Consider the following 26,602-nt stretch of genomic DNA (forward strand, 5'->3'; position numbering starts at 1 on the left):
ATCCCTTGACAGGCTTTACAACAGTCTCCTGCTCATACCAAAACCCTGCTAAGAAGCCGCCGCGTGGAGCCAAAACCAACGAGGACAGATAAGATTTGGCTGTTTGATGTGGTTTAAGGAAATCCCTGAGAAACTTAAAGAGCTAACATACTAAGAATTCAATATGCGCTGTGGTTTTGTTTTTGGTGTAACAGGGAAGCACTTATGGACTGAGTGGCGTGAGAAGACAAAGGCTCACCACAGCGCAGCATGAGCAACGCGATCAACAAGCTGACAACATCAACATCGCATGTAACAACATCGGGTCTTTTGACTTTTACGTATATTTTATATCTTTGTACGGTTTATTTTTCCAGGGACTACATCTTTTAGATCAATGTTTATTACTGATCACTGTCCCTGTTAAAGGAAAAGATAAATAGGCTACATGTGTGAACACTAAATATGAAGCTATGGCCCGAGAGTCTCACGCCACAGCTAATGTTATCCAGCACTGCAGAAACAACGGGAAACTGTCCACAGGTAACCAGCACCGATTAACAAATCAAATCTTGTTTGATGTAAAAAATCCAAGGTGCAATTACAACATTTTACATCATCATGCACAATATATTGAGTTGAGTAAGATTATTTTTACCCAATTTAGTTTACCCCTAAGTGTTAAAAAAGTGATGCACATGCTTTATGGGGGATGAAAACATGTTGATGATGAAGTTCTTTTAACATATATAACATTTTTTAAGTTTGAAAAGTTTGGAGAACAAGTGTACCTTTACAGAATACAACGTGAACAGGGTATATAAAATATCCTTCATCTTTCTTAAATGACCGTCCGCTATTATAAATATAGTAAATACATAGGAAACCCGTCTGGCTTAAAGTACCTTGCGAATGCTTATGTGAGGTGTATCAATTCCAGATTATATCCTTTTGTCTTTCTCAGCAGAGACTGCAGCTATCGCATCTCTTAGTGTGCACCATGCAGCAGAGCTGGACTACTGCAGCTTTGTTGAATCTGTCAGCTCCTGCCACACCGTGCCCCCCAAACCCTGTGTACGTAGCCCTAGTTTCAGCAACTGTAGCAGGATTATGGTCCTGTGAGCCTGGGTCAGGACCTCAGCAGATGTGGAGCTGCAAATCGCAGCACGTTGAATGCGTTTGCTTTGATATTGGCAGACTGTACAGTTTACAAAGAATTGTTTTCCGCTGCGTCTTATTCTTCAGCAAGACACAAAAAACAAAAAACGTACACCTCCCATTTTTCAGCAGAGCTGGGCTGTATGTATTATGACAGGTTACGATGGGTTTCTGAGATAGTTCGGTTTGGAAATATATAAAGATATGATCAGCAGCTCAGCAGAGGATCATCAAATTGTCCACTGCACGGCGTCTGTGGTACACCCGTTTTATTTTCACAATCACCCGGCTTTTCCTCAATATGTAATAGTATAAAATGAACCCGTTATGTTCTCCTGGCGTGAGTCTTGGCCCTTTGGGGAAAAGCTCTTCCTGCAGACTGGATGCATGCATGAATTAGTTCTATATGTAGGGAGGAACCATTTCTAAATGGGAGTCTGGAAACGTAGCCCTTGGTCATATGCTTCATCACATCATCCTTGTTTGAAAGCGTGGAAGGAAGAAAAGAGGTGGCAAGGAGGGAGGAAGCAGATTAGTCTCTCTCTCTCTCCCAGTCTATAAGATAATTATCTACAGCTGCCATGCAACCTTTTTTTTTATACATCCATATTTCATGAGTTGGGTCCCAGCGCTGGAAATTGTATCTGAGTGTTGGCTTTTTGGCAAAGGGGCAGACCGACAGAAACACTGACAGAAACAGTGACGAAGTGTAAAGTAAAAATCAACACATATCTTCATTATTACCAGGGAACAGTCACATCCTTATCGTCACTGAAGGCCTTAAGTCAGGCTGTAGTTGCAATATGCGCAATCTTATGATGAAAGGGGCAATTTCAAGTGTAGCTGCATGAATTTGAGCATATAAATCTATATTAGATATATAAATATTAGGGCAGCCAATAGAAAATCTATTCCTTAATGGCAGAGCTCTGAGTGAACGGCCGCTCTCATAGTGTTTGAGAAGCCCAGTGCTGCTCGCGCTGATAAGGGAAGGCAGCATCTCGATTGTCGGCTGATGACTTCAGAGTAGCTGTTCTCCCTGTGGTTGTCAAACACGGCTGCAGAGCCACCGAAGACCTGCCGCACTTCCACCTTCACTTCTTCCCCGTATACACACTCCTGCACCCATAGCTCAAGGCTTGTCGGCCCATGCTTTCATCTCATCTATCTTCGGACCCTTCCACTTCCCATTAAGGAGGGGAGGTGAGCGGTGCAGGGCTGATTTTGAGAGCTAAGGCTTTTCATGACTTCTTCCCTTTCAAAACAAAAGATTATTAAATTAATGTGTGCTATACAAATCTCCCCCTTTGCTGACCCCAGGAGACGAGTGGAGATCAAAGACATCTTTTCCTCTTATAGGGCAGTGGAGCTGAAGTCGTACGCAGACCGGCTCGCGGGTTTCAGTGGAGGGTTACTTACAGGCCATAAGCCTGTAGAAGGAGAGAGGCAGACATCTAAGCATTCCACTTCAGTGGGACAAAGTGGCTGCTGCAAATCTCATCAAGAACTGCGCTTTCTTTTTACAAGTGTGCAGCGGCGCAGCATTGGGACAAAGGGGTAGTATGTAGCGTTCTAATACCTAATACACCCATATGTTTGGCCTGTGTCAGACCACAAGTCTGTGATAGGTAGTTCTTACTTATGTTAAACAGATTGCAACGCCTGGCGTCAAAGCATAATGAATTCCTCTAGTCATCTACTGTGACTTTGGTAAATCTGAACTATCCTTTTAGAACACCCCAAGTCACAGAATAACACATCGAAGGAGGCCGCGGTAGACCAGCGACTACTGGTTATGTCCAGGGTGTCTTGTGGCTTTGAAAAGAGTTAGCAGATAACAGCTTCCGGTCCACATTGGAAAAGGTTGTTTGAGGACATGGTGAAGTGGGTAAAGTTCCAAAGTTCTAAAGTTCTAAATGTAGCGTATACACACACACACTGATGTTTGTGTCAACAGCCCAACAGTGCTTTGCTCGTGCGCTGTTACTTGTGTCAGTTTCTACTCATTCCATCTGCATACTCTGACCACGGAGCACTTCCTACATCCCCACTATACTATCCCTTTAATGGGAGAATTTTGTGTCCGAGTTTAAGAAGATGAGCACCTTTTTTATAAAATGTATCCCGCCCAAAGAAAAGCCCAACTGTACTAGTTTGAAAGGGCTTCAAATATTCAAATAAGCCTTTTTAAAAATATTGAAATGGGGTTACGCTTGTAATACGCGCTGAGATTTATATCTGTCTCGCTTGTGAAAACCCTTGTTTCATCGTTCGTGTCTTTTTTATATTTGTCTTTGTCGCGGTTGGTGCCATTGTGTGTTGGCAAGTGATTGTTGTTTATGTGGTTGGCAATAAGACTACAGGACGAAGTGATGCGCAGTTTTTAGAGAAAGAGACTTAACACACATGATCGATCGTGCTTCGCAAAACCACTGTACATTTTTCTGGCTGCAGCGACCTCTGAGGAAACATTTGAGGGGTAAAGTGTCATTTTGATTCTTACCATCGGACCAGCAGGCCGTGCTCCAGAAAGTTCTTCAGGTTGGGCAGCGTCTGCTGCAGGTCCGGGGTGGTCAGGCCGTGTTGATATCTCAGCTGCAAGGCAAAGAGAACACACAGCGTGTCATTAACCTCAAACAACCTCCTGCGTGCTGCCTCCTTCAGCTCAATTCATATAATGTGCGGCAGGCTGGCGCTGCAGCCAATCACACGGACAGTTTGCACATTCTCTGTGTTAGGGCGGCGCTCAGAGATGAAAGAAATAGGTCTAAAGCAGACATTCTTTTGCCATGACACGTTTCTACTCCCCCCCACATCGGACCATTACTCATGAGGACACACAATGGGCATCCTTCCCTGATAACAGGCGTGCACACTAATATGTAAGGTGTGTGGAAAGACAGGGGATGAGCTGCGGGTTGCGAAAAAAAGGAAAAACAAAACTGGCTGTTAAAACATCTGGACGAAATGGTGCAGAAAGAGAGAGAGAGAAACGCTGGTACATTCTCCCATGATCGCTCCCTCGCTCGGCTGTGAATCCACATCCAAGTTTGGGCCTTGAATGTTCCCTCCCTTGTACCAAAGGGCTTTATTTTATGACGATCATCACGACTATCAAATGAAGTGAAGAAAAAAAAAAAAGAAAAAAAATCAACAAGGCCACCTTGAAACACCAGCTCTCTGTGCCAGAAATATCTCCTCCAACAGTTGAGCGATGTCACAGCGAGGCAGCTCTTGTCCCGTGGAGTTTATTTAACCTATATTACTGAACAGCAGAGGAGCATCACGCGGCGCGCCCTGTGTCTATTTCTAAGGCCCCTCTGTCTGTCTGTCTGACACGCACGCGCACACACACACACGCACACACGCACGCTAGCTGACATCTGTTTTGTTTCCACTCAGGAACCACAGCAACCACTCGGCTTGCTTTTCTTTTTAACACACACTTCTGATGAAGAGATTCAGCGCACACGACTCCGACACATCACTCACCAGGGATAACGGCTTCTCTGTGCAAGAGCACATAATGAATGAGTGACATGATAGAAAAGGAATTAGAGAAATACATCTTTGAGGCTCTGAGGGGCAAAGGTGACATTTCCCTGTTTTTAGAGTAACAGTTTAGGGCGAGACAAATGGTTTTCGGGGTATCAGAAGCCCTCAAAACGCATCAATACCCGTTTCCTTGTGGTAATTTCCGTGATATTTATTCAGAGTTGTGCTGTAGAGGCTCTGGTAAGGCTGCACTAATAGCGTGAGGTGTGGCATAAGATGGAGCACTCAAAGGAAACATGTGCGTGCGTGTCTATCTTGTGCTCAACATCTGAAAAGCTGCCAGAATGAGGAGCAAACTGGAATAAATCTACAGTGCGGTGTGTGCGCGACATGTAGGGTTCAAGTATTATAAAATGTCATTGTGAAACATGTGGATGAACAACAAGATGCAGTAGTAGCCCATTTTGTGCAATGAAAACATGACAAAACAAAAAGTGCATTCCTGCAGTGCTTCAGGGGGAACGTAAGAAACCGCAACAAAGACTATTCTCTGTAGAGATCAACATCTTCACATTGGATGTCAACTTCCAATACTTGCACCAAGCAATGTTGATGTGAACACAGAGACCCTCTCTTCTCGTACCACCAGTATGAAGGTTGGAGCCAGGTGTCTGAAGATGTGACCTGCCTATCCATCTTATCCTCCTGCGACTGGAGATCAGATAGTCAGAAGCAGGCTGGGTGGTGGTCCTGGTGTGTTTGCGTAGCTTCCACTCTGGCTCTCCTCCCTGCATTTGGCCTGGTTCTGGTTTAGGGGGGTCAGCTGGAGGCTGTGATTGGGGGGAAAAAGGCCGTGGCACATTTTCTTATTCCAGAACCGCGCCAGTAATAATTCAGTTTTGACAAGTGCCAAAGTGTTTACCACGACTGTATCAATTTTCCAGTGTATCTGCGTGTGTGTATGTTTGTGTGTGGGCGTGCCCTGCCCTAAAATGGACAGTCGTGACAGTATCGGAGGAGGATTTCATCAGAAGGAGCTCAGATGAGTGTCGACATGAAATACCAGATGGGGATGGAATGGTCCAGCGTAAACCATCGAGGTCGCCCTCAATGATAAAGATCAATAACAGTTTTGAAAAAGAGGAGAGCAATACTACGCTGGAGTAGGAGTGGGTGTGGGGTGCTTGTTTTGTGGCTATATGCAAAAAAAGGAAAATCCCAATCTCAAGCATATCTCAAGGTTACGCTCTAAAAAGTATGATTCAGAAATTGGGAACCAGATATAAGCAGAGCTTAAATATTATGGCTTCAGCAAAGGTAAACAGCGTTTACTGGACATGCTGTATGCCTTTTCATCTGATTCCCACTGGGAAGGCGAAACAAAACGTATATATATGAATTCCATTACTCGCCTTGTGCCACAATACGTGTGTAATTCCCCACAGTGTGTGTGTCTGACAGGAAACCCCATGTCACATTACACGGCTGTATGTCTGAGAGAGAGTGTGCATGGGAGGCAGAGAGAGAGTGTACCTCCTATTGTTTCACTTATGAGAAAAGATGTTACCGAGCCTGCAGCATACATCCAAAATGAATATGGGTGAAGACAGCAGAGTGATGCAGAGTGATGGGACAGCAGTCATCATCGACTTCATTAATATAGGGGATTTAAATAATACAAGTTCAGGACTCTTTATGATGAATTAGAATAAAGGCCTGTGTCATGCTGACGCAGACGAACTGGTAACATGTGCCCCCCACTCGGGCTCATGCCAAATCTCTGCCAGTTGGGACCTGCAACACCTGAGCTAAGTGTCTGGTTGGCAGCGGTGCAGGTGTCTCTGCGATGACTTTTGTTAAACATATGCACACAGTTTGGGGTAGTGCAGCCCTCAGCCTGCCAGACTCCATTAATATCAATAATCTTGCATGCAGGGTGGAAACACGGTAGAGAGGGTACATCCACTGTAGCAGTGGCCATTGGGAGTGTGTTGGAGCGGATATGAGGTAATGTGATGTGATTCACATGAGGTGGAAAACAACTATTTCTTTCACACAAAGGGACTAGAAGCTGAGACTTGGAATTGAATGTATCCCTATTAACGGTTAATTATAAAACTCAAGGCAAAGTATTACAGAAGTAAAAGACGAAAAAAATAAAAAAAATAACGTGAGCCGGGCCATTGCTTTGAAAGTGTTTTCCATATGTTGTGATGTACAGTGCACCCGGAAAGTATTCACAGCGCTTCACTTTTTCCACATTTTGTTGTGTTACAGCCTTATTCCAAAATTGATTAAATTCATTATTTTCCTCAACATTCTACACACAACAACCCATAATGACAAAGTGAAAACTGTTTTTTGCAAATTTTTGCAAATCTGTTAAAAATAACGAAAACATAACATGTACATAAGTAGTCAGAGCCTTTGCCATGACACTCAAAATTTAGCTCAGGTGTATCCTGTTTCCACTGATCATTCTCGAGAAGTTTCTACAACTTGATTGGAGTCCACCTGTGCTAAATTCAGTTGATTGGACATGATTGAGAAAGGCACACACCTGTCTATGTAAGGTATCACAGTTGACAGTGCATATCAGAGCATAAACCAAGCCATGAAGTCCAAGGAATTATCTGTAGACCTCCGAGACAGAATTGTATCGAGGCACAGATCTGGCGAAGGGTACAGAAAGATTTCTGCAGCATTGAAAGTCCCAATGAGCACAGTGGCCTCCATCATCCGGAAATGGAAGAAGTTTGGAACCACCAGGACTCTTCCTAGAGCTGGCCGCCCAGCCAGACTGAGCGATCGGGGGAGAAGGGCCTTAGTCAGGGAGGTGACCAGGAACCCAATGGTCACTCTGACAGAGCTCCAGTGTTGTTCTATGAAGAGAGGAGAACCTTCCAGAAGGACAACCATCTCTGCAGCACTCCACAAATCAGGCCGGTTTGGTAGAGCGGCCAGACGGAAGCCACTCCTCAGTAAAAAGCACATGAGAGCCCGCCTGGAGGACTCTCAGACCATGAGAAACAAAATTCTCTGATGAAACAAAGATTGAACACTTTGGCCTGAATGCCAAGCGTCATGTCTGGAGGACTCCAGGCACTGCTCATCACCTGGTCAACACCATCCCTACAGTGAAGCATGGTGGTGGCAGCATCATGCTGTGGGGATGTTTTTCAGCGGGAGGAACTGGGAGACTAGTCAGAATTGAGGGAAAGATGAATGCAGCAATGTACAGAGACATCCTCGATGAAAACATGCTCCAAAGCGCTCTGGACCTCAGACTGGGGCGACGGTTTATCTTCCAACAGGACAACGACCCGAAGCACACAGCCAAGATAACAAAGGAGTGGCTTCGGCACAACTCTGTGAATGTCCTTGAGTGGCCCAGCCAGAGCCCTGACTTGAACCCAGATCTGAAAATGGCTGTGCACCGACGCTCCCCATCCAACCTGACGGAACAGCGAGAGGTTCTGCAAAGAAGAATGGGAGAAACTGCCCAGAAGTAGGTGTGCCACACTTGTGGAATCATACCCAAGAAGACTTGAGGCTGTAATTGCTGCCAAAGGTGCTTCAACAAAGTATTGAGCAAAGGCTGTGAATACTTATGTACATGTTATGTTTTCGTTCTTTAACAGATTTGCAAAAAACAGTTTTCACAGTTTTGTCATTATGGGTTGTTGTGTGTAGAATGTTGAGGAAAATAATAAATTTAATCCATTTTGGAATAAGGCTGTAACATAACAATGTGGAAAAAGTGAAGCGCTGTGAATCCTTTCCGGATGCACTGTATGTAAATGAACACCGTTAGCTGTCTTTTAGGACCAAATTGTTTAAACTCTTTGTATAGGAATGATTGTCACCAGCTCTTTGATCACTCTATCCGTGATCACTAAGTGGTTTACGCTGTAACTTCTGAGCTAGCCATCCAGTGAGGTGAGAAATCTTTTGCAAACACGGCAACGAGAGACAACCTCTGCAGGAGTCGTAATTCAACAGCTTCAGACCAGATCACACAAATGGCTCCGAATGGATCCACCTGAGACAGCTTGTCATTCCTCGTTTCCCTTCCATACGTCACCGTGATGAATGCTGGCTCGTGCTTATGTGTACAGGAAGACTGCTTCCAAGCTGCTGGCCACAGGCTTCTTTGTAATGGGGCTAACCAGATCATGGTGAGAAATTCTCAGGGCCCATTGAGAGAGGCTGAAAGATGATAGGAGTTGGCAGACGGGGGGGGTTGAGACCCTTTCGCATGATGACATTGTGAAACAGATCCGACCAGGTCTTCCCCCATTCACCGCTCACACCTCTACGTCTGGACACTCCCTTCCCTGTTCTGCTATTCTACAAGATCGCTGTGTGAAGCAATCAGCGGGAATGACTGCAAACGTTTGGTATGAGCCCGAGTGAGAGTTTAGAGGATGAGCGGAGTGGGATTTCAGGGTTTCAAAGGTAAATTAATACTCCGAAGAACACAGCGGTGTATACAGTCCTGGTCTGCCAATCCGCCGGAGCCTCAACCGCAGTAAACACATTTAAGCTGACTAGGCGGCGGGGAACCAGTCCGTTTACACTACGTGCCACCCATCATTTGGCAAAAAAAAAATCCTTGTTTGCCCCCAAGCTCTGTGCAGAGGCCAAACAAACACGGCCCTGCTGATGCCATGTTCTGCTGTTTCCCCGGGTTTGTCAATGCTAATCAGCCTCATATCAGGCCTGCGAATGTGGGCGGGCTACAGATCACTTTGAGGTTGATTGGCAATGACGCGGCGTAGGAGGAAGGGCACAAGTAAAATAAATAAATAAATAGAAAAGCAGCGTCCATCATAACAATTCCCCCCGGTAAGTGTCAATGACTGGCACGCAGGGCATTCTCATCAACAAGCGTTTCATGTGTCTCACGAATCAAACCCTGCAGTATCCTGTGCATGTCTGACCGGCATCACGGAGTATCACCCTGTGGTTTACAATCAGCGGGCTTTTGCCCACTGGGGTAAAAATAGAATAGCTTATTTTACAGGGTGCGTTTGCGTCGTCCCTGGTGGGGATAATCAGGGAGCTCATTAGGTCCTCTGACAGCTTGTTACAGACGGGATAACCAGGTGTTCCTCCCCCCACACTGTCCCTCTGGTTAGACCGTGGGGCCGGATACTTCAGCAGAGGGCGAGGTTGATACAGACACAAGTCCCTGGACACACATAGAACTCACATGTAGTGGAGCTGTGGGAGATAACCTGCCACCGACAATATTTCAGGGGCTGTGCCTCTTCTGGTTAAACGACATGATTCAAGAACAGCTTACATACCAGAGAGGGAAAAAAAACAAGCTGTAAAAACAAATAATATTATAAGAGCTGAGCGATTCCCTGGCCTAATAAAACATGGCGCAACAAATTATGGGGGTCGGTGGGGACTCATCCGATACAGTGTAATGAAACGGTTCCTGACGCGCTTGTCCCGTTATTTCTACCCATCCGGCCAGGAAGTTCTACCGAGTCTGCTCAGCTGTTAATTATTGAGCCAAAGCTAACACTGTTCCAGAGACCTGCACGCCCGAACAAAGAGGTGGTCAGTCAATCCGCTGGCAACGTTACAGCCAAACGGACCGTCCCATAAGCTAACGTTCCAGTCGATGCTATTCAGACTGCAACGGGGGGGAATGTGTATGGGCCATCAGTCAATTGGTTCATTTGAATACATGTAACTTCAAGGGAGAAATGAATTAAAATCTTCAATAGCCAACGGTTTCTTGGCTTGTGAATGCATGTATTTTTTTTGTGCAGCATCCAAGGTGTCCCGTGGAGCCGTTTGGCTGCAGCATTAAACCTACAAACCCCACACATGGCTCGTGAGTATTTTTCAGGCTTACGCTTAAGGAGCCATTAACTCCGATGATTGGTTTGCTTTCACACCAAACGTCCGAATGTCCCTGATGGCGGCAGGTGGAGTTTTACGCTCATTAAATCAGCGTGTGTATGTTCCTGTTTTAAGCCTGTCATTAAGGCCATCTGTTTCCCTATGACACAGTGGCACATCGATCCAATTATCTCAAATTTTTTGTTCCGGCTCTGAAAACTCGAGGATTTCTGCCAGCAGATCTGTTGTTGCTAACTTTTGGAAGGCGACTATGAAGGAGTAAACAACCCGTTCCTCTCAGCGGGCTGATATGGGCGGTTTTGACGTCCATCGGAGCAGTATTTACAGATGCAGAGAGTGTCTATTTGATCCATTGTTTTGACGTTTCAATAAACAGTTTGACTTGTCAAGAAAAATTACAGCATTGGCGTTATTGTTTGTGGCCTCACACGTTTTTGTGTTGTACAGTATATTTATTTTACCCCAGCGATGCTCGAGTATTGCTTTGACGTGGGAAACAAAACAATGAATTATTGTTGATTTCTCACCTCGCCGTGGAAAAACAAAGTGACAAATAGGAAGCAAGCAAATCCTAAATATTACTAAAGCCATGAACAAATGGACAGAACTATTACATTAAAAACAAACAAAGAAAAAAAACACCTGGGCCAAAAGTGAAAAAAAGATTTGAAACTTGAAAATATGAGATTTGAATCAATCTGAATCCGCTGATTGACACTATATATTTTTTATTATTTACAATCTGCCCAAATAAGAATGTTATCTTACCGTGATAACCCAAACCTCAGTCACATTTACCCTACATACTTGTTTGATGCTGAAAACATTTCAATCTGTGGAACTAATCAAGAAAACTCAAGAAAAGGAAATGTTTGACATATAGAAGAAACAATACAACTTGGAAAAGTATGATTGTTTTTTTATGTACAGGAGTACTATTTAAAAGAAATTAATAAACAGGTAACAATAGAACCTAATGAAATAACCCAATTAACAGTAAGTGTATGTCAAGGAGGCTTCAAATCAGTGATTTCAAAAGTTTACCAGTGAAATACAAAGGATGTAGGAACGAATACGATATATATATTAAGGAGGGATGGGAGAAAAAATTAGAAGAAAAAATACACAATCAGCAATGGGAAACTGCTTTTTCTACCTCCTGTTCCATGTACTGGCCTGAATTTGGCAGGAAGAACCTTTATCTTCCCCAAAAAATGAAGACGTACTTATCTACAATAAACCAACTGTGCTGAAGAAGTTGTGTGGAAGAAAGAGCAAAACACCACCGTATATGTATGCAGGATACAAATATTCTTGGAAAATATCTGCTGCCCATATCCTTGGGCACATGCAAGTCACTGTATTGAGGCAATCTACCAGAATAAAGGGAAATGACAGACCTCTTGAAAATATTAACAATAGCAGCAAAACAAGCAATTACCCGTAAATGGCTACAGGCCACTTTCTCTAGAAAACTGGACCGCAATTGTTAAAGCAATTCACAACGTGGAAAAATTGACTTTCCTTCTGACATTAAGAGGAGGTGGAGGTGGTGCATATACAGCAAAGTGGGCAAGGTGGATCCAATATATGGCAGAGCAATGGACTGGACAGATGACCTGCCCTATCTAGTCGCCTGTTTTTATTATCTTTAAAAGTAAAACCACTACACTTAACCAAGATGCGATGCATATAATCCTAGACCAAAGACTAAGAAATGTTCTGACCAGAACAGGAGAAAGAAATCTGTCAGTTGAATGAAACACAAGGTGGACTTGCTTGACTGACAACATTGTTGGTGTGTTGTAAGAGTATTAAGTGTGTAGTCGTGTCATCACGATGCTATGGTGTAGTGCTATGGTTTTATGTTATGTCCGCCGTGATTCTCACTTGTTTTTGTTTACTTTTTGTTTGTTTGTTTTTCCATGATAAGAAATACCCTAATAAAAATGCTTATGTATCAAAAAACCACAACCTGAAACCATTTTTTTAAAAACATGCTTCACAAAGGTTGAAAACCTCCATACACACATACATGTATACATACAGGGACATGCAGCCAATGCCTCGTGGGGATTTAGGATAAAAAAATAAAAATAAAATACAGCCGAGGCCTCCATAAAGGACTTTTTCGGAAAAAAAGTTTATCTGATGCACTTCCTGTTATTATCAGCATCTTCTTCATAATTCTTTTGTTTTGTCTTTTTTCATTAATATTCCCCAAGAAGCTCTTTCTAGCTCACTGGTGGATTTGTGATGGTTGATTATGTTGGCTACAGTGCGGCGCTCTAATCATTCCGCCCATCTGGTTTACTGCGGCCACATAATGAAACTGGCTCCGTACGGCCTTCACTCATCCACTAAATAAGTTACAGTGAAATGTTGACGAGGACGCATACAAAAAAACGGCTGAAATGGACTGGCTGCCGATGGAAGCCGCGAAGTGAAGTGAAAGAATGATTGTAAATACGTTTCCCAGGAGAACAGGAACGTGAGAATGAGAACCTCAGTCTCACTGCTCCTCGCTGGTCGCCCCTTGCTGTGTATTCAGAGCTGTGTCCTCCGTGAAGTTCGCTGACCTCTTTCTTTACAGCTCTGAACCGAACGCTGGTAGGTGAAGCCTCACATGGTGCAATAGCGGCATAAAACCCCAACAATCATGTGCTGCGGTGTGGAATATGAAATGCAACTTGATTAATCACCACAGCCTTTCATGTGTCTCAATAAATATACAGAGCCGGGCAGAGAAGTTGTTTGAGTCTGACTGGAGTCATAAAATTCATTCGCAACAGAAACTTGCTTCTCTTAAACTCTGAGCAGTTTTCTGGCCTTGAATACGTGCCACAGTCATCATTATTCGGTCTCCAAGCCAAACTGGGAATCTGGATCCATAAACACCACTGGCGTTTGCTTACCGCAGAAACTATCTTCCCACATATTCATCGTGGGAGGAATCCCCCGTTTGTCTCAACCACGGCTCGCAAAAAGGTATTTCTTGATTTCCCATGTGAAATTTGGAGTCCAAATTTTCATTTTATATTATATAGGATATTTTCACTTGCTTTACTGGACTGGAATGTGGACACTAACGTAATGATAAGGGCCAATTGGGGCGGAGAAATTATTGTTTTCTCCAAATGACTCTGCTTCAAATGTTCCAAAGGGCAGAGAGAAGGAGAAAAGAAGGATCAGGAAAGAATCACATTATTACTTCTTCGGTGGGGAGTGTATTTTCATTAAAATGTTCAGACCAAGTAACCCTCCAACACAACAAACTTTGTAGGGCCCCTTAAGCTCCAGGGATTGTGCGATAAAGTCACTGATAAAGTCCGCCAGGCACACAAGACTACCGTGTGTTTGCACCGACTGGATGGAAGTCAAACAGAGTCTGTCAGTTCATCGTCACATTTCAAGCACTGAATGAAGACTGGCTGATTAACTGCTCGTCAATTCCATTAATGTGTCAACGCAGACGATACGGAAGAATAACTGATGACAACCTCCTGCATAAGAGAAAATTATTAACCTTTCATTCACTCGGATAAAAACTGTTGTCAGCGGATGAAGGAGACGCGTCAAGACTTCCTCCGTCTTCAATGAAAGTCATGGGTTAATACTTCATCTAATGGCAACATTAAATGGAACTCGGGAGCTTGTGGTTGATGACGTAGGAAATCGGGTTCAAATGTGAAACTAGGCAACAGCAACACGGGCTGCAAATGCCACAGAAGACAACAATTACGCAAGAGGGCAAAATGCAATCCCCATTCGACTGAAATTACAATACATTAACAATTAACTAACAGAATTAAATATGAACTTTCAAGGCCTCTGCCATTACTGAGAACAAGACGCGACTTATGCGCTTTAAAAAAAGATTTACTGCCGATGAGTCCGAAGAGTCACATGGACTTTCTTGACGTTCTCGAAGCTCAACTGACAAGAGGCCCGTCACTGATCTACAGCATACAACATGTAACATTTCCAATCATCATCTCATGTGGTCACAATGCTGGTTAGCTTTCCAAGCCAAACCTCTGCGATGACTTTGTGCTACAGGCCGGGACACTGCAGGGAAATTCATGACAAAGCAGCAACGTGCACAGTCCTCTCTGGAAGTGCAGGGGCCCCAAAGCCGTTCACTCTCACACACATATCCACACCTCTGGATGATTAAATCGCAGATAGTGGAGTGGTATGTGCTGAAGATTATGGTGTTTGACTAAGTTATTGACGTTAGCATTGGCCTTATCACTGTAAGATGCTTATGAACCAAAGCCCACTCGACATGCGCGTGTCCATGGGAACTGCCCGGCCGCGTGGTCGGTGCTACATATTCACGCACTTCCTCAACAACAGAAATGTAATATTCTTTGCGCTTCCTGTCTCTGTTGCCATTTCAAACAAGCGTTTAATAAAACTGTTTTTAATATTGCTTACTCTACAGGAGGTTTTCTCCCACTTCATTTAACCTCCTTTAACTCCACTCACATTTGCGCTCCACTCCGTCCCCTACCGCACTGTGGTAATGCAATACAGGTGTGATACCCAGGTCCGATTCAAACGCAGCCCAATAATTCAGACCAGATTCTTCTGTCGCCATTACACTTTGCTGCGTATCGTATTGCCGCCAAATATCAGTCAACAGATTTACATAATTACGGGAAAGGCTGTGGGAGATGAATAGGAAATTCAGTTAAAAGGGGCCGATGACAAGAGACCAAAGTCAGAATCCTCTGACCCCAATCAGAGGGGAGGGTGGGAGGCAGGTAGCGCCATGCCTACGGTCTTAAATCCCTTCGTGAGGTGGTTATTTAGTCTGCGTGCCGGTCAGCATGCAGACGAGATCAGGGAGCGTTGCGTGCTACAGTGACACCTCATGGACGAACCTCCGTCCTTGAGGGACGCCCCGGTCCTCGGGGCCAATGCTCCCCCGTACCACCATCATCATCATTGTGTCACCGGAGCCGGGCTATTGCTGGTAAGTAACCTGAAACTCACCCAGGGGCTGACCCCTGTTTGTGAAGTCACAACACAGGGGTCAACTTCCTGTTAGCAGGGCTGGCATGCGAGGCCGTCCTCAATCAATCCTCTGCGGCAGCTCCTCCCCACGGCCTCCTGGAGCACGGAGAGTACGTGCTAATTCACCAGTCTGTAGCTTTACAGTCAAACAATGCGCAGCGCATTCTTGAGGGACGCCGCGGACGTTGAAGGGCGAACGGTGAAGGGGTCAAGTTGTGTGACTGCATGCGCTGGACGACGGCCCAGACTCGGTCTACGGTCTTCCCCTCAGCGTAGAAAGATACAGAAATGGAGAAAAGTGCTTCTGAAACGGAGGCAAAAAACGTTGCCCTGTTTGTAGTGCGCCTGCTTTAAAAAAAGAAAAGCTGCCAAATATAGTTGTTAAACATTATTTTAATTTAGAGTGTGATCACGCTCATTTTACTATTTGGAATAAAAGTGTTGTGGTCTTTTACAAGGGAAATCTTTTTTTATGTGCATGTTGTGTTTCCACAAGGCCCCAAGGAAAATAGTAGGCCAAAGAGAAGGATGAATATAAGGTTTGTGGGCAGGTGCCTATCCCGGCTTCGTGCTGGCCACAATGTCCCCCCCTTACACTGCTTGTGAATGGCCGCATTATATTTTCTTTGCTTCCTACTTATTTTGTGGATGGCTTTACGACAGAGATTTTTTTTATTAGTATTACCGCCGGATTGGAGGTCACAGGGAGAGCCTGGGCTGCCATATTGTGTGGATTCCACTTCATCTGTCCCTGTCACTCACTTTCCAAACCGGTTGCTTTTAAAGTGACGGCTGACGAGAGCTACTTATCCAAACGTCTGCAGTTACGTTAACAAGTCCCAAGTGTGAGTGGGCCACAGCAAGAAATGAAGAATGGATGATCTACGAATTGGGATTTACTCTGGTTATGCCCCACAATTCCCCAAGACATAAAAGTAGCAAACGTTTGCATCTGGCAAGCACCGTTATTAAACCACATGCCTGCTTCATAGAGACCATTCGTCAGGTATGGATGCAACCTTGATGAAACAAAAACGACCATGTTTGGTAAGCGATTATCAAAATAATAACCACGGAGCCCCAGATTAGCTGAGGCTTACAATATTTCACAGTCAAAAAGGGATTTCCATACGCGTCCTGCAGCTTTTCTACCAGCAAAAAACATGCAGCACCAAACTGCTCTGAGTTTTAGCTCGGTGAGGATGCAAGTATAGATTAGAAGGAGAGATTCTGTCATATTTCCTCAAGTTGAAGGATTAAGCTTTGCGTATCACAAGCAATATAGTGTGTATGTTTGTTGAGTGTGCATGTATGCACACATGACATGGAGAATTTCTAAAAGGAATTACAGTTTTGTAAGCGTCTGTGTAAATGTGTGAGTGCCACACAGCCATCAGGGTAAGGTTACAAACATATGAGGTTATTAGCAGACAGCCTAGTTGGAAGCTGACGGATCAGCTACAGCTGAGCCCTGGAAGAATAGAGCGACTCTCCCACAGTCACTCACAAAGTCCCGATTGGCCAGTCTGTGTTCGGGGTTGTAATTGTGTGCACCACACTTTATATAAAACATCACGAAAAAATGATTTGAAGATGGTTAATTGCTAGTATACGATCAAAAAGGAAATAAGGGTAATGACGCCATTAAATTCACTATCTCCAGTCACACGTTAGACTGAAGTAAAATAGTGCAGTAAAACCAAGACGTATGTCTGGCACAATGAAGATAGCTATAACATTTCTCTAGAAAGGGGTACAAATTAAAGAGCAGAAAACTTTCACATAAACAGTTAGACAACAGGAACCCTCGGATTTCTGTTTCATTGGGTCTAATTCTGAAATTGAATGCTTCCCCGGTACATTTAGGAGTAAAAGCCGGGTTCGATTCACCTCGGAGAGCTCGGGCATTCTCCGCTCGTCTGGGTTTGTTCATTTGTGACCCTGTAGTGTGAAAAACGTTCAAGTTTGCAGTGCAGCTTTGAATCCAGCCCAATTTACTATACACAATAGTTGATCTTACCCGAAAAACACCACAACATGTGGAGGGCTTGCTGTTTAGTTTTTAAATCAGATAAAATGGTGTAATCTGTGATTATACTGGCGGATAGGAGTTTAAGTCCTCAGACTGAGTGCTGTCCAGAGTTCAACCCGCTCTACTTTATGCTTAATAATAACAGCTCACGGCTCTTAACTTGTAGACCCATGAGGACAGTGATTAGATTAATGTGCTACACTTCCTGTCCAGCCATCATGTGCTACAGCCAGACAATACACATACTGTAATATAACAAACACACTACATACCATTCCCTTTCATTTAAATTGGCACGAGATTCCTGTAGGAGTCAAATGACAACAACCTATGATATTCACAAGCTCTACTTTATGTGTGAACAACTCTTAAATAATATAAAGAAAAAAAATTGACTTAAATTCTGAAAGAACCAAATACACTCAGGGTTCGAAGAGAGCGGCAGAAACAGGCTGATGAACAGGAAACAAATAGCTATTGTGCGGTCGAGTGTGGCCTACAACACGCTGTTGGTAGCCAACTATGTGGATTGGCCCATTAATTCAGCATGAGGCAAAGAGTGTGAGGTTGAACGTGTGGTTTCTAACTCTCTAATGAGCTGGAAAAAGGCCACTGTTGAATTGAAGGTTAAAGTAGAAACCGACTCTCCTTCAACAGCCAATTTATAAAAAGAAAACCGATGCAGCTTTAGAAAGATTAGCTGTCGTACAGGGTAACACTTTATAATAACCACTGGTAATTAATTGTAAATTTAAAGTTAATTAATGTTTGGTTATTTTACCGTCTATGAACAGTTCATTGTTCCACACATGTGAACCATATCAAGTTATCCGTTAATGATTGGTAAAGCTCAAAAAAAATAATTGTAAAACATCACATGCACATGTAATTCTTGGTGGATTAAACTCAATATATAAAAAATGACTTAATAATCATTACAAATACTGATTGTTTTTTACTTATAGCATTACTAATAGTTAGTATATAATATGTATTAGGTTTTCATTATTTAAATAAGTATCTAAAGTTTAACCATCAACTTATCCTATATTGGATATTTATTATAAAACCACTTCACGGCATCACCAATCTACAGAAAATCCTATCAACTGTTCGTCGGTCGGGTCTATCGATCAGGACTGACTGAGGCTGTCAGGTGGAGATGAAACATGAACGTCTCCGGCCGCCTGCTACTCACAGAAGCAATAATTAACAATAATTTATGCTGTGAGCCGCCAAACATGCTGACATTCCATAATTACAGCGTGTGCATGTGTGTTTAAATGTGCAGTGGGTGCCCTTTCTGTGGACGGCATCAGAATTGCTCTGAAAAAACACACTTGGCAGAGACATTTTTTTTTTTTACTTGTTTCCATGGAGACAACCTCAGTATTTGCAATAATTTGTCCAGTTAAACTTTAGAGATGCCTTTTCTGGCGTCATATTGTGGCAAGTGACAACAAACAAAACAGTTGAGAGGCAATCCAAATAATTCTAAATTTATAAGCTTGTGTGGGACTGAAGCTAAACTCTGACTTTGGATGAGCCAATATATAAAAAGAAAACCGTTGCAGCTTTAGAAAAACTTATTTCAATTAACCTCAACTAAATAGTTTACCAAATGGTCTAAAATTCCTACCTTCAAAAGTTGATGCAGAATGAGTACAGGAAATGATCATTTAAAAGAATTGGTGGATTCTTTGGAAAGCATGCACCCACAAAACATTTGCGCACCCGCAGCATAGCATCAATATGGATCTGCAGTTTGTAGTTCATGCTGGCCCCTTAGATACTCTCTGAATAGTTTTAGTTGGACTGCTACCTTTTCAGTCTACATACAGCCAATATCTTGGAAATAACCAATTCTCATTCAGACAAACCCTCTTTTACACCCTCACTCAACCTCCCTTTCTCAAACTTGAGCTGGTGTTTTTTTAACAGCTGCTTTCATGAGCCCCTTAGCCCCTCTTTGCCCTAATAACTGTAAAACCATTATTTGGCCTCTGGGACAACAGGCCTCGGCCCATCACACACGCTTCATTAATGTAGACAGGAAGCAGTGGCCGGCTGGCATGGTGGATGACACCACAGCGGTATCCTCTCCTCCTGGCAGAGTAATGGAGGCTGACATCAGGGGGTGATAAAGAGGCACACCGACTTAATGAGGTGGGATTTTACTGGACGGAGATGAGTGTTGCAGTGACTGACATTTAGAGGAATGGACTAACGCTGACAATAACTTGATTAAAAAACAAAAAACAGAAATTAGGGGAGAGGAGCCGGGATTCACTTAACAAGGTGATGAGTGCCACTGAAAGGACTTTGCGGTCTAGAGGCGCTGGGCTAATTCACATGAAAAGCTGCCGATTGGCCAGAGTCCGAGGCCTGTAATGTAAGCCACATGGAAGCCAAACATGGCAGCGCATAGACACAGTAACATTGATATTCTTTCAAATGCTGACCAGATGAGGCCAGCATTGTTTTATTCTGAGAGCTGTTCAGCGTCATTGAGCCTGGGCGAGGCCTCCGCTCATGATGGAATACCTCTACTCCCAAACACCCATGTGACAGCACACAGGGGTTTGATGAATTAACAAGAAAAACTAGTTTTTCTAAACTTGCCGACATTAAATATACTTGGTCTCTGCCCTTGGCCATTCTTTGGAGATGTTGGTGGGGGCCGCAGGAGGGGAGCTTGGGAAGACAAAAAAACGCCCACTAGCAGAGAGAATTCTTGTTTTGTACTTCAACGAGAAAAGGAAAAAAGGAATGAGCCAGAAATGCTGATATTTTAAACACACAATGACATGAGCGCAGAAGTGGATTTTAACCTCCAAAGCAGACTTTTTTTCTCTCTCTTTCATCTACGCAGTAGTTCGATTCTTTTCGCCATAGAGACGTGAAGGGACGGAGGGGCTCGCTGCAAGTGAAAGGGGCTCGCGACTGAATCCACGCAGCGTCACACGCGGCGAGAAAACAGAGGAGCGGGGCTCCAAACAAACAGGCCTTGGCTGCAAATTCAAACCAGCTGGAAAACTGCAGACGCGCTATTAAGCAAATGATGGAATGGAGCGGCTAACACTTTTCCAAACACCCGGAATCTCGGCAAAGCCCTCGAGTTTCAGAACACTTTGCCAGCGGAATCCACAGTCTGCCCGAGATCGGAGATGATCGGAACACGGCTCTGACGGACTAGAAAGGACGATAGACGAGAGGAAACATGCCGCTGCATACATCACGTCCTCCATCTATCATGGTGCGATGGGATCAAATATATTTTTAACTCACTCCTACTCTGGCACACTCTCGCCCCCCCGACAGGAATAACATTTACTTCCATTCTTAGTGGAACTGGCTGTTCTGGTGCTCCGTTGTGGTGATGGACAAAACCTACAAATACCTACCACAAAATGTGGAAATTCAATTAGATGAATTTAAGTGTTTTATAAAGTCATAGGTGGCTGTCCAGAGGAATTCCCATAAAATCCTGGGTCGCAGTGCACCGACGCCCACACACACACACACACACACACACACACACACACACACACACACTCACGCTGGAAACCGCAGAACGGTGACACACACAACTGGTCTGAGACCATCTTGCGAGTCGCTGCATCTAGTCAGACAAACTACAAAGAGTCTGTCGTACTGGAGCAGGACTGGAGTGCGGTGGCTTACGTAGTCATTTCTTATCAAACACTGGGACCTGCGCCGTGGTTTAGGCTTCGCGAGCCCCTGCAGCCTTTCTACAATCTCCCTGATGCAGCAGTGGGATGGAAAATACCCCTTTACGAGAAGAGGGTTCTCCTGCTTCTGGTTGTAAAAAAAGGGTTCCACAACAAACCGCCCATGCCATTGAGTGGCACTGGATGTGAGCTGTAGCTAACAACAAAGGTTTGTTGATGGAAAACCGGGACCACACAGTAGGGCTATGAAAACCCAATGGCATGGAAAAGTATACGTTAAGTACTGGTTTTGGTTAATGGGGAGTTTGAACCGGGAGTCTCAGAGACCCTTTTTTCCACTGAAAAGAAAAACACTTCTTATCTAGAGTAAGTGTAAGTTGTTGGTGGTGATTGGTCTTGTGGCCTTGCGGGGAGCTGGTCAAGCTTCTCTTCATACGAGCTTTAATGAAGCATCAAACAACTGATTCAGCACAGTGAAGTCACACCTCTGTGTGTTATATTTAAAGCTTCTCTGTTCACATTTCTTTACACGGCGGCCCGGGAGCGTGTGCTTTTAGTGCACCACTAGCTGCTGCTCTGCGCTAATCTGCGCAGTTACAGGTGAAAAGGTGTCAGTCTTCGTGTTTAGCAACTGTGAAGATGATGCCGTGGGCCGTTTTAATCTTTGACAAGGACAGTGCTGCAACCACTCGACTAGCAAGATGCTTTTAGCTTAATTCTGTAATTAAAAGGAAAATTACATTTCATATCAATTGTAATGTGCAATATTTAATGAGCCCTGTTTGCAAAATAACGCAGTTTGTCTCTATATAATGCGCACAATGAGATTACGGTCAGCTTCAGACGACACGGCTCTAATCCTAAATCATAACATAATGGAAACAGACTCCCCTCCATTCCTCTTTGCATCAATAACTGCGAGGGGAGGAGGGGGGCAGAAATCAGACAGTCAGCAGACTGTCTGAGTCAGGCCAAACAGAACCTGCTCCACTCTCAACTCACTTCACTTATGACCTGCCAAAAATAATTCCTCGCTTTCAATGTGACAAATAAAGTGGACTAATGAAGTGCTCTTTACTGTTCGTAAAGTAAGGGGATCTGGTTAAAAGTGGCACCTTAATGGCTTCCAAATGCAAAACATATTGTCTGACATGGACCTTCTCCTCGGTTCGATACAAGGGGGAGATTACCCAACATTTGTCAAGCATTTGGCCGTGTGGGAGACAACGCTCGGAGCGGATTCAGGTTCTTCTCCACCGCGCTGAAGCAGAAACATGTTTGTAGCGTGGCCTCCAAGAGGAACTTCCTCCTTCCTGTTGGGACTCAGAGCGACGCATACATTACGTTGGCCTAGCGCTACATTTTCTGCCATCCGTCACACCCATTATGCCTTTTATCATATCACTCCCTGTGAAATGGAAAACGGATGTGGCTGTTATGGAAGGATGGAGACAATGAGTGGCAGCAGGCGTTTGAAATTCCTGATTATTTCCAGGCCGCGTCTGGGAGTGCGAGATGGCGGCGGGGCCCAGGGGGGGCCGTGGTCCAGGGTTCAGGTAAACAAACTGCGTGGCCCACACTGGGCCACATTATGACTCCTTAACATTGAGGAGTCTGTTTGGACAGTGGAGATGTAATCATATGATTTTCTTTTCTTTTTTTTTATGGAAAGAACCAAGGGTGAGTTTTTCACCTCAAGCCTGAGTTGGACATGGAGAGGAAAACACACAAATCTGGAATAGTTCCGTCTGTTCCCATTTCAATACAAAGGAATTCAAACCATGGAGGTAAGAATAAATAGAGATAAATACAGCAGATGTGGCCAAATAGATCTTGACTTATCTTATTGACTAATAGGAAATGGATACTAGACACCCCATGTGAACTAGCAGAAATCACTGTGAGAGTTCAGAACTTGATTCTGACAATTGAATTACACGATTTTGTAAATGTAATGCTTAAGAATGCAAGTTAGGAACTATCTAATGGTTATGTTTGTTGAATTTAGGACATATCTATGGAAACCTTATAGAAAGAAAAAGTGAAGCCCTTTAATTGTTTTTAAGTGTTTTTCCTTCTCACATGTTATGACAGCAAAGTAGCCATTATGGCTGTTTGGTATAGCATAGTAAATATTAAACATAATCATCAAACGGAAAAATTGAAAAAGACATAGAAATTAGAGTACTGTGCACGCAAAGTACTTGACCCGAGGAAGATGGAAGCAGTCGACTGAAATCATAAACCATAGTAACCATAGTCTGAGTGAGACAGACGCTGCAGCACTTCATCAGCAAAAAGACTCATCCTTGCTGCAGAAGTACACAATATCCAAAAGCTGACTGTTACACAATAACTTAGCGTGCACGGCCAGGTCTGATTCACAGGCCCGTGGAGCAACAAAGAAGTAAACACACAACCGCTGACAAGAATGTCAACTGTGGAAAAACTGAGTTCATCAGCATTGTTTTACGGCATGAGTCGAAATCCAAAATCCACTGGTGGAATGTACCATCTCCAGGACTCGCATCACAGAAGAAAGGGAACGAGGCGAAGATACTTTGCATTGGTAAATGTCAACAGTCTTGCCAAGGAGTTATGAGGAGGGCGGGCTAGTGCTTTTTTTCTGCACGTTTCCACGTGGGTCATATGTTTTTTTTAATCGAAGCACAATCACATGAGCTAACGGCCGCAAAGGGGGCTCGCCGTGCCAAGACTACGTTGTGTCTCTGACGATGGGTCAAAAGCTTTGTCCTGGGGGTGAAGAGCTGAGGGAGGAGCCTCGACTAGAATATGTCAAATGAGCAGAGTTGACATGGATGAGAAAAGAGCAGCGAAGAAGAAGAGGATGTGAACGGGTTTTCTTCCAGTCGCTCCACCAGACCAAAAGACACAAATAGTATACTTTCATTATTTAAAAAAAAAAAAAAGAGAAAAGAGTGCGCAGCTCAATGCTCCGTTACAGATCAGTGCCACTTTTTGGTTACATCTCCATTTCTGTGGTGTCAAAGGAGGAAAACAACATCTCTTATCAAGACTGGGCTGGGCTGGAGAGGTTGGGACTAGGGTCTTAATGTAAACCTGCAGGTGATGGTTAAAAAGGCATAAACCCAAACAAGCTTTGATATAAAGAGTTATCAGGCAAAGCAGTGCAATAGTAACAACTGCAATAGCGACTACTTCCATTATTGTCACTGTGTGGAAAACACAAACTCTTGCTCGTTATTTTTTGACATTTCTAAGCAAGCATTTTCCCTTGATAAATACCTCCAGCCAAACAGCCCCGGTTCCGCCTGCTGCCACCTACACTAACCACTAAACACACTGGGCTCCCCAATGAGGCGGAGGCGTGTTTTATGGGGCCACAGATAACACTCTTAATGACGCACTCCGCGGACCACCAGAATGGCACTCTGCTAGCGGGCCGCGCAGGGAGACTGAAGGCGACTCTCCCCCAGTAGAAGATAACGGTGAACCCAGAGGTGACCTGGTTGAGCCTCGGCGGAATTTGCTGTGTTTTTGATTCCCAATGCTAGCTTTCCTGTGCCCGAGGCCTGCAAAATATGATACGCCGAGCTTAAGTGACTGAGACTAATTGTTGTGCTCGACCCCTCCTCCTAAAGAAACCTACAGGTTTCTTGTAGCATCAGTAGTCAGCTAATCAGCCCCATACGCCGGTTTCACAACAACGCAGCCTGCTGGATAACACACAGAGTAAGTAAACGCAACACATGGCGTGACCCCAGACAAAAAGGTTTCCCTTGTGGAGAAAAGAGAAGTTCACATCCAACTGAACGAGCACTTTACCGACTTGGAGAAGGATGAATAAAATCACATTGTCTTTCATTCACGTTCTGGTATGAACTCAGTTGGGACCAAAAAGAAAGTATGCAGGCTCACACTCCAGATGCACACAAGCAGCTCAGGCATTGCACATTTTCCAATATTTACCGGTTGCACAAGAGGAACCGGAGTGGCCGCACATCCACAGAGTCAATCTTAACAGATGAAGCCGAGGCGGCAACATGGCAGCGTGGTCCCTCCTGACATCCAGGGGTGCTCCCAGCAGTCCCTGACCACATGAAAACGATGCCCTGATAACAGCAAACTTCTGCCCCGGCCACATCAAAGCAGGGGCGACCTGCTGTGGCCCCAAATCCTCCGCTAGCGTCCCCCGATATCACTTTCAAACACACGGGGCAATTTAATAAAGAGATGGGCGGCTAATGTCTCCCACCCACGCTCCAGCCAGCCGGGTTCTGCCGTGAAACCAGACCCCTGCCTTGCCTCACGCATCCAGACGTCGAACAAGCCGTGCAATGGCAGCGTAGCAAAGCCCGGCACAACGAGAGGAGGAAGAAAAGAACAGACTAAATAATAAATCCTGCCCATTTGTGGTCAACAGCAGAAGAATCCTGGCTCAGTGTGTAGGGGTCAGTACAGCATCGTTTTCTAATACAACCCCCAATAAAATGAACCACAAACATGCAAGAGAAAAGTCTCGGCCTCACGTGTGCTGATATTCAAGCCGTGGAAACAATCTGAGATGTGCAGCCAATACGGGATGTGGAATGCACTCGGTCTCATTTCATCGACCTTGACAGGTTTACCGCTCCTTCCGTTTTGAAACAATGGTGTATTGTCGTTGTGTGATGCCGTTACACTGATGGACCTGATAACTCATCGTGGACGTAGTCGGGCCCACATGGAACTCATAAGAAAGAGCTTTGAATGCAAGCTGAAATTTCACCCTGCAGAAGACACAGAGGCTCTGCCAGGCCGTAAACATCTTAGCATGTGAGCTTCATCGGCAGAAGTTAACCAAAAGAAGCGTACGCTCCAGGAGTGAAGAATCCCAATTTTTCTATGCGCTTGGATTGCCTTCGCTTAAACGTGCACTCGCAGACTTTCAGTCACAGGCTTTGAAAGAAGTAAGACCTCAAAGACGTCACGCTGTTGTTTATTAATCCATCATTCCCCAGATTGCGCTTACAAATCTATCATGCACTCCTCACACGTGCCCACATGTGTTGCAGCTGATGGTTTGCATCTGGTCCGAAAACCTTACGTTTGAATCAGTCTGCCCGGGTCTCACGGACACAGGCGGGAGCGTTCCGCTGTCTGGATCTCATTGTTCATCTGCTGTGGAATGAATCCCTTTGAAGCTTGTGAGGAGACATGCTCCCTTCTTCAAAAAGCAGCGTTAGAAAAAGACATCTCTCCATCACTGAGCCATTGCCATGACCAACGAGAGATAATGACATCGGCCACATGTGTGCGCGCGGCTTTTTGTCGGTCCATGTATAATCCCACATTACACTGCACCAAAGGACCCCTGGTG

At 44.4% G+C, this 26,602-nt stretch overlaps 1 protein-coding gene across 1 annotated transcript in view; it reads right to left on the reverse strand.

The window, feature by feature from the left end:
• uvrag (UV radiation resistance associated gene) overlaps positions 1–26,602 on the reverse strand; it is a 73,194-nt gene that overhangs the window by 5,376 nt on the left and 41,216 nt on the right. The window contains exon 14 of the mRNA XM_040181941.2: positions 3,641–3,732. Coding sequence (XP_040037875.2) covers positions 3,641–3,732 — 92 coding nt within the window. The remainder of the gene's footprint in view (positions 1–3,640; positions 3,733–26,602) is intronic.

This window comes from Gasterosteus aculeatus, chromosome 7, assembly GCF_964276395.1.
Source record: "Gasterosteus aculeatus chromosome 7, fGasAcu3.hap1.1, whole genome shotgun sequence".
Lineage (NCBI taxonomy): Eukaryota > Metazoa > Chordata > Actinopteri > Perciformes > Gasterosteidae > Gasterosteus > Gasterosteus aculeatus.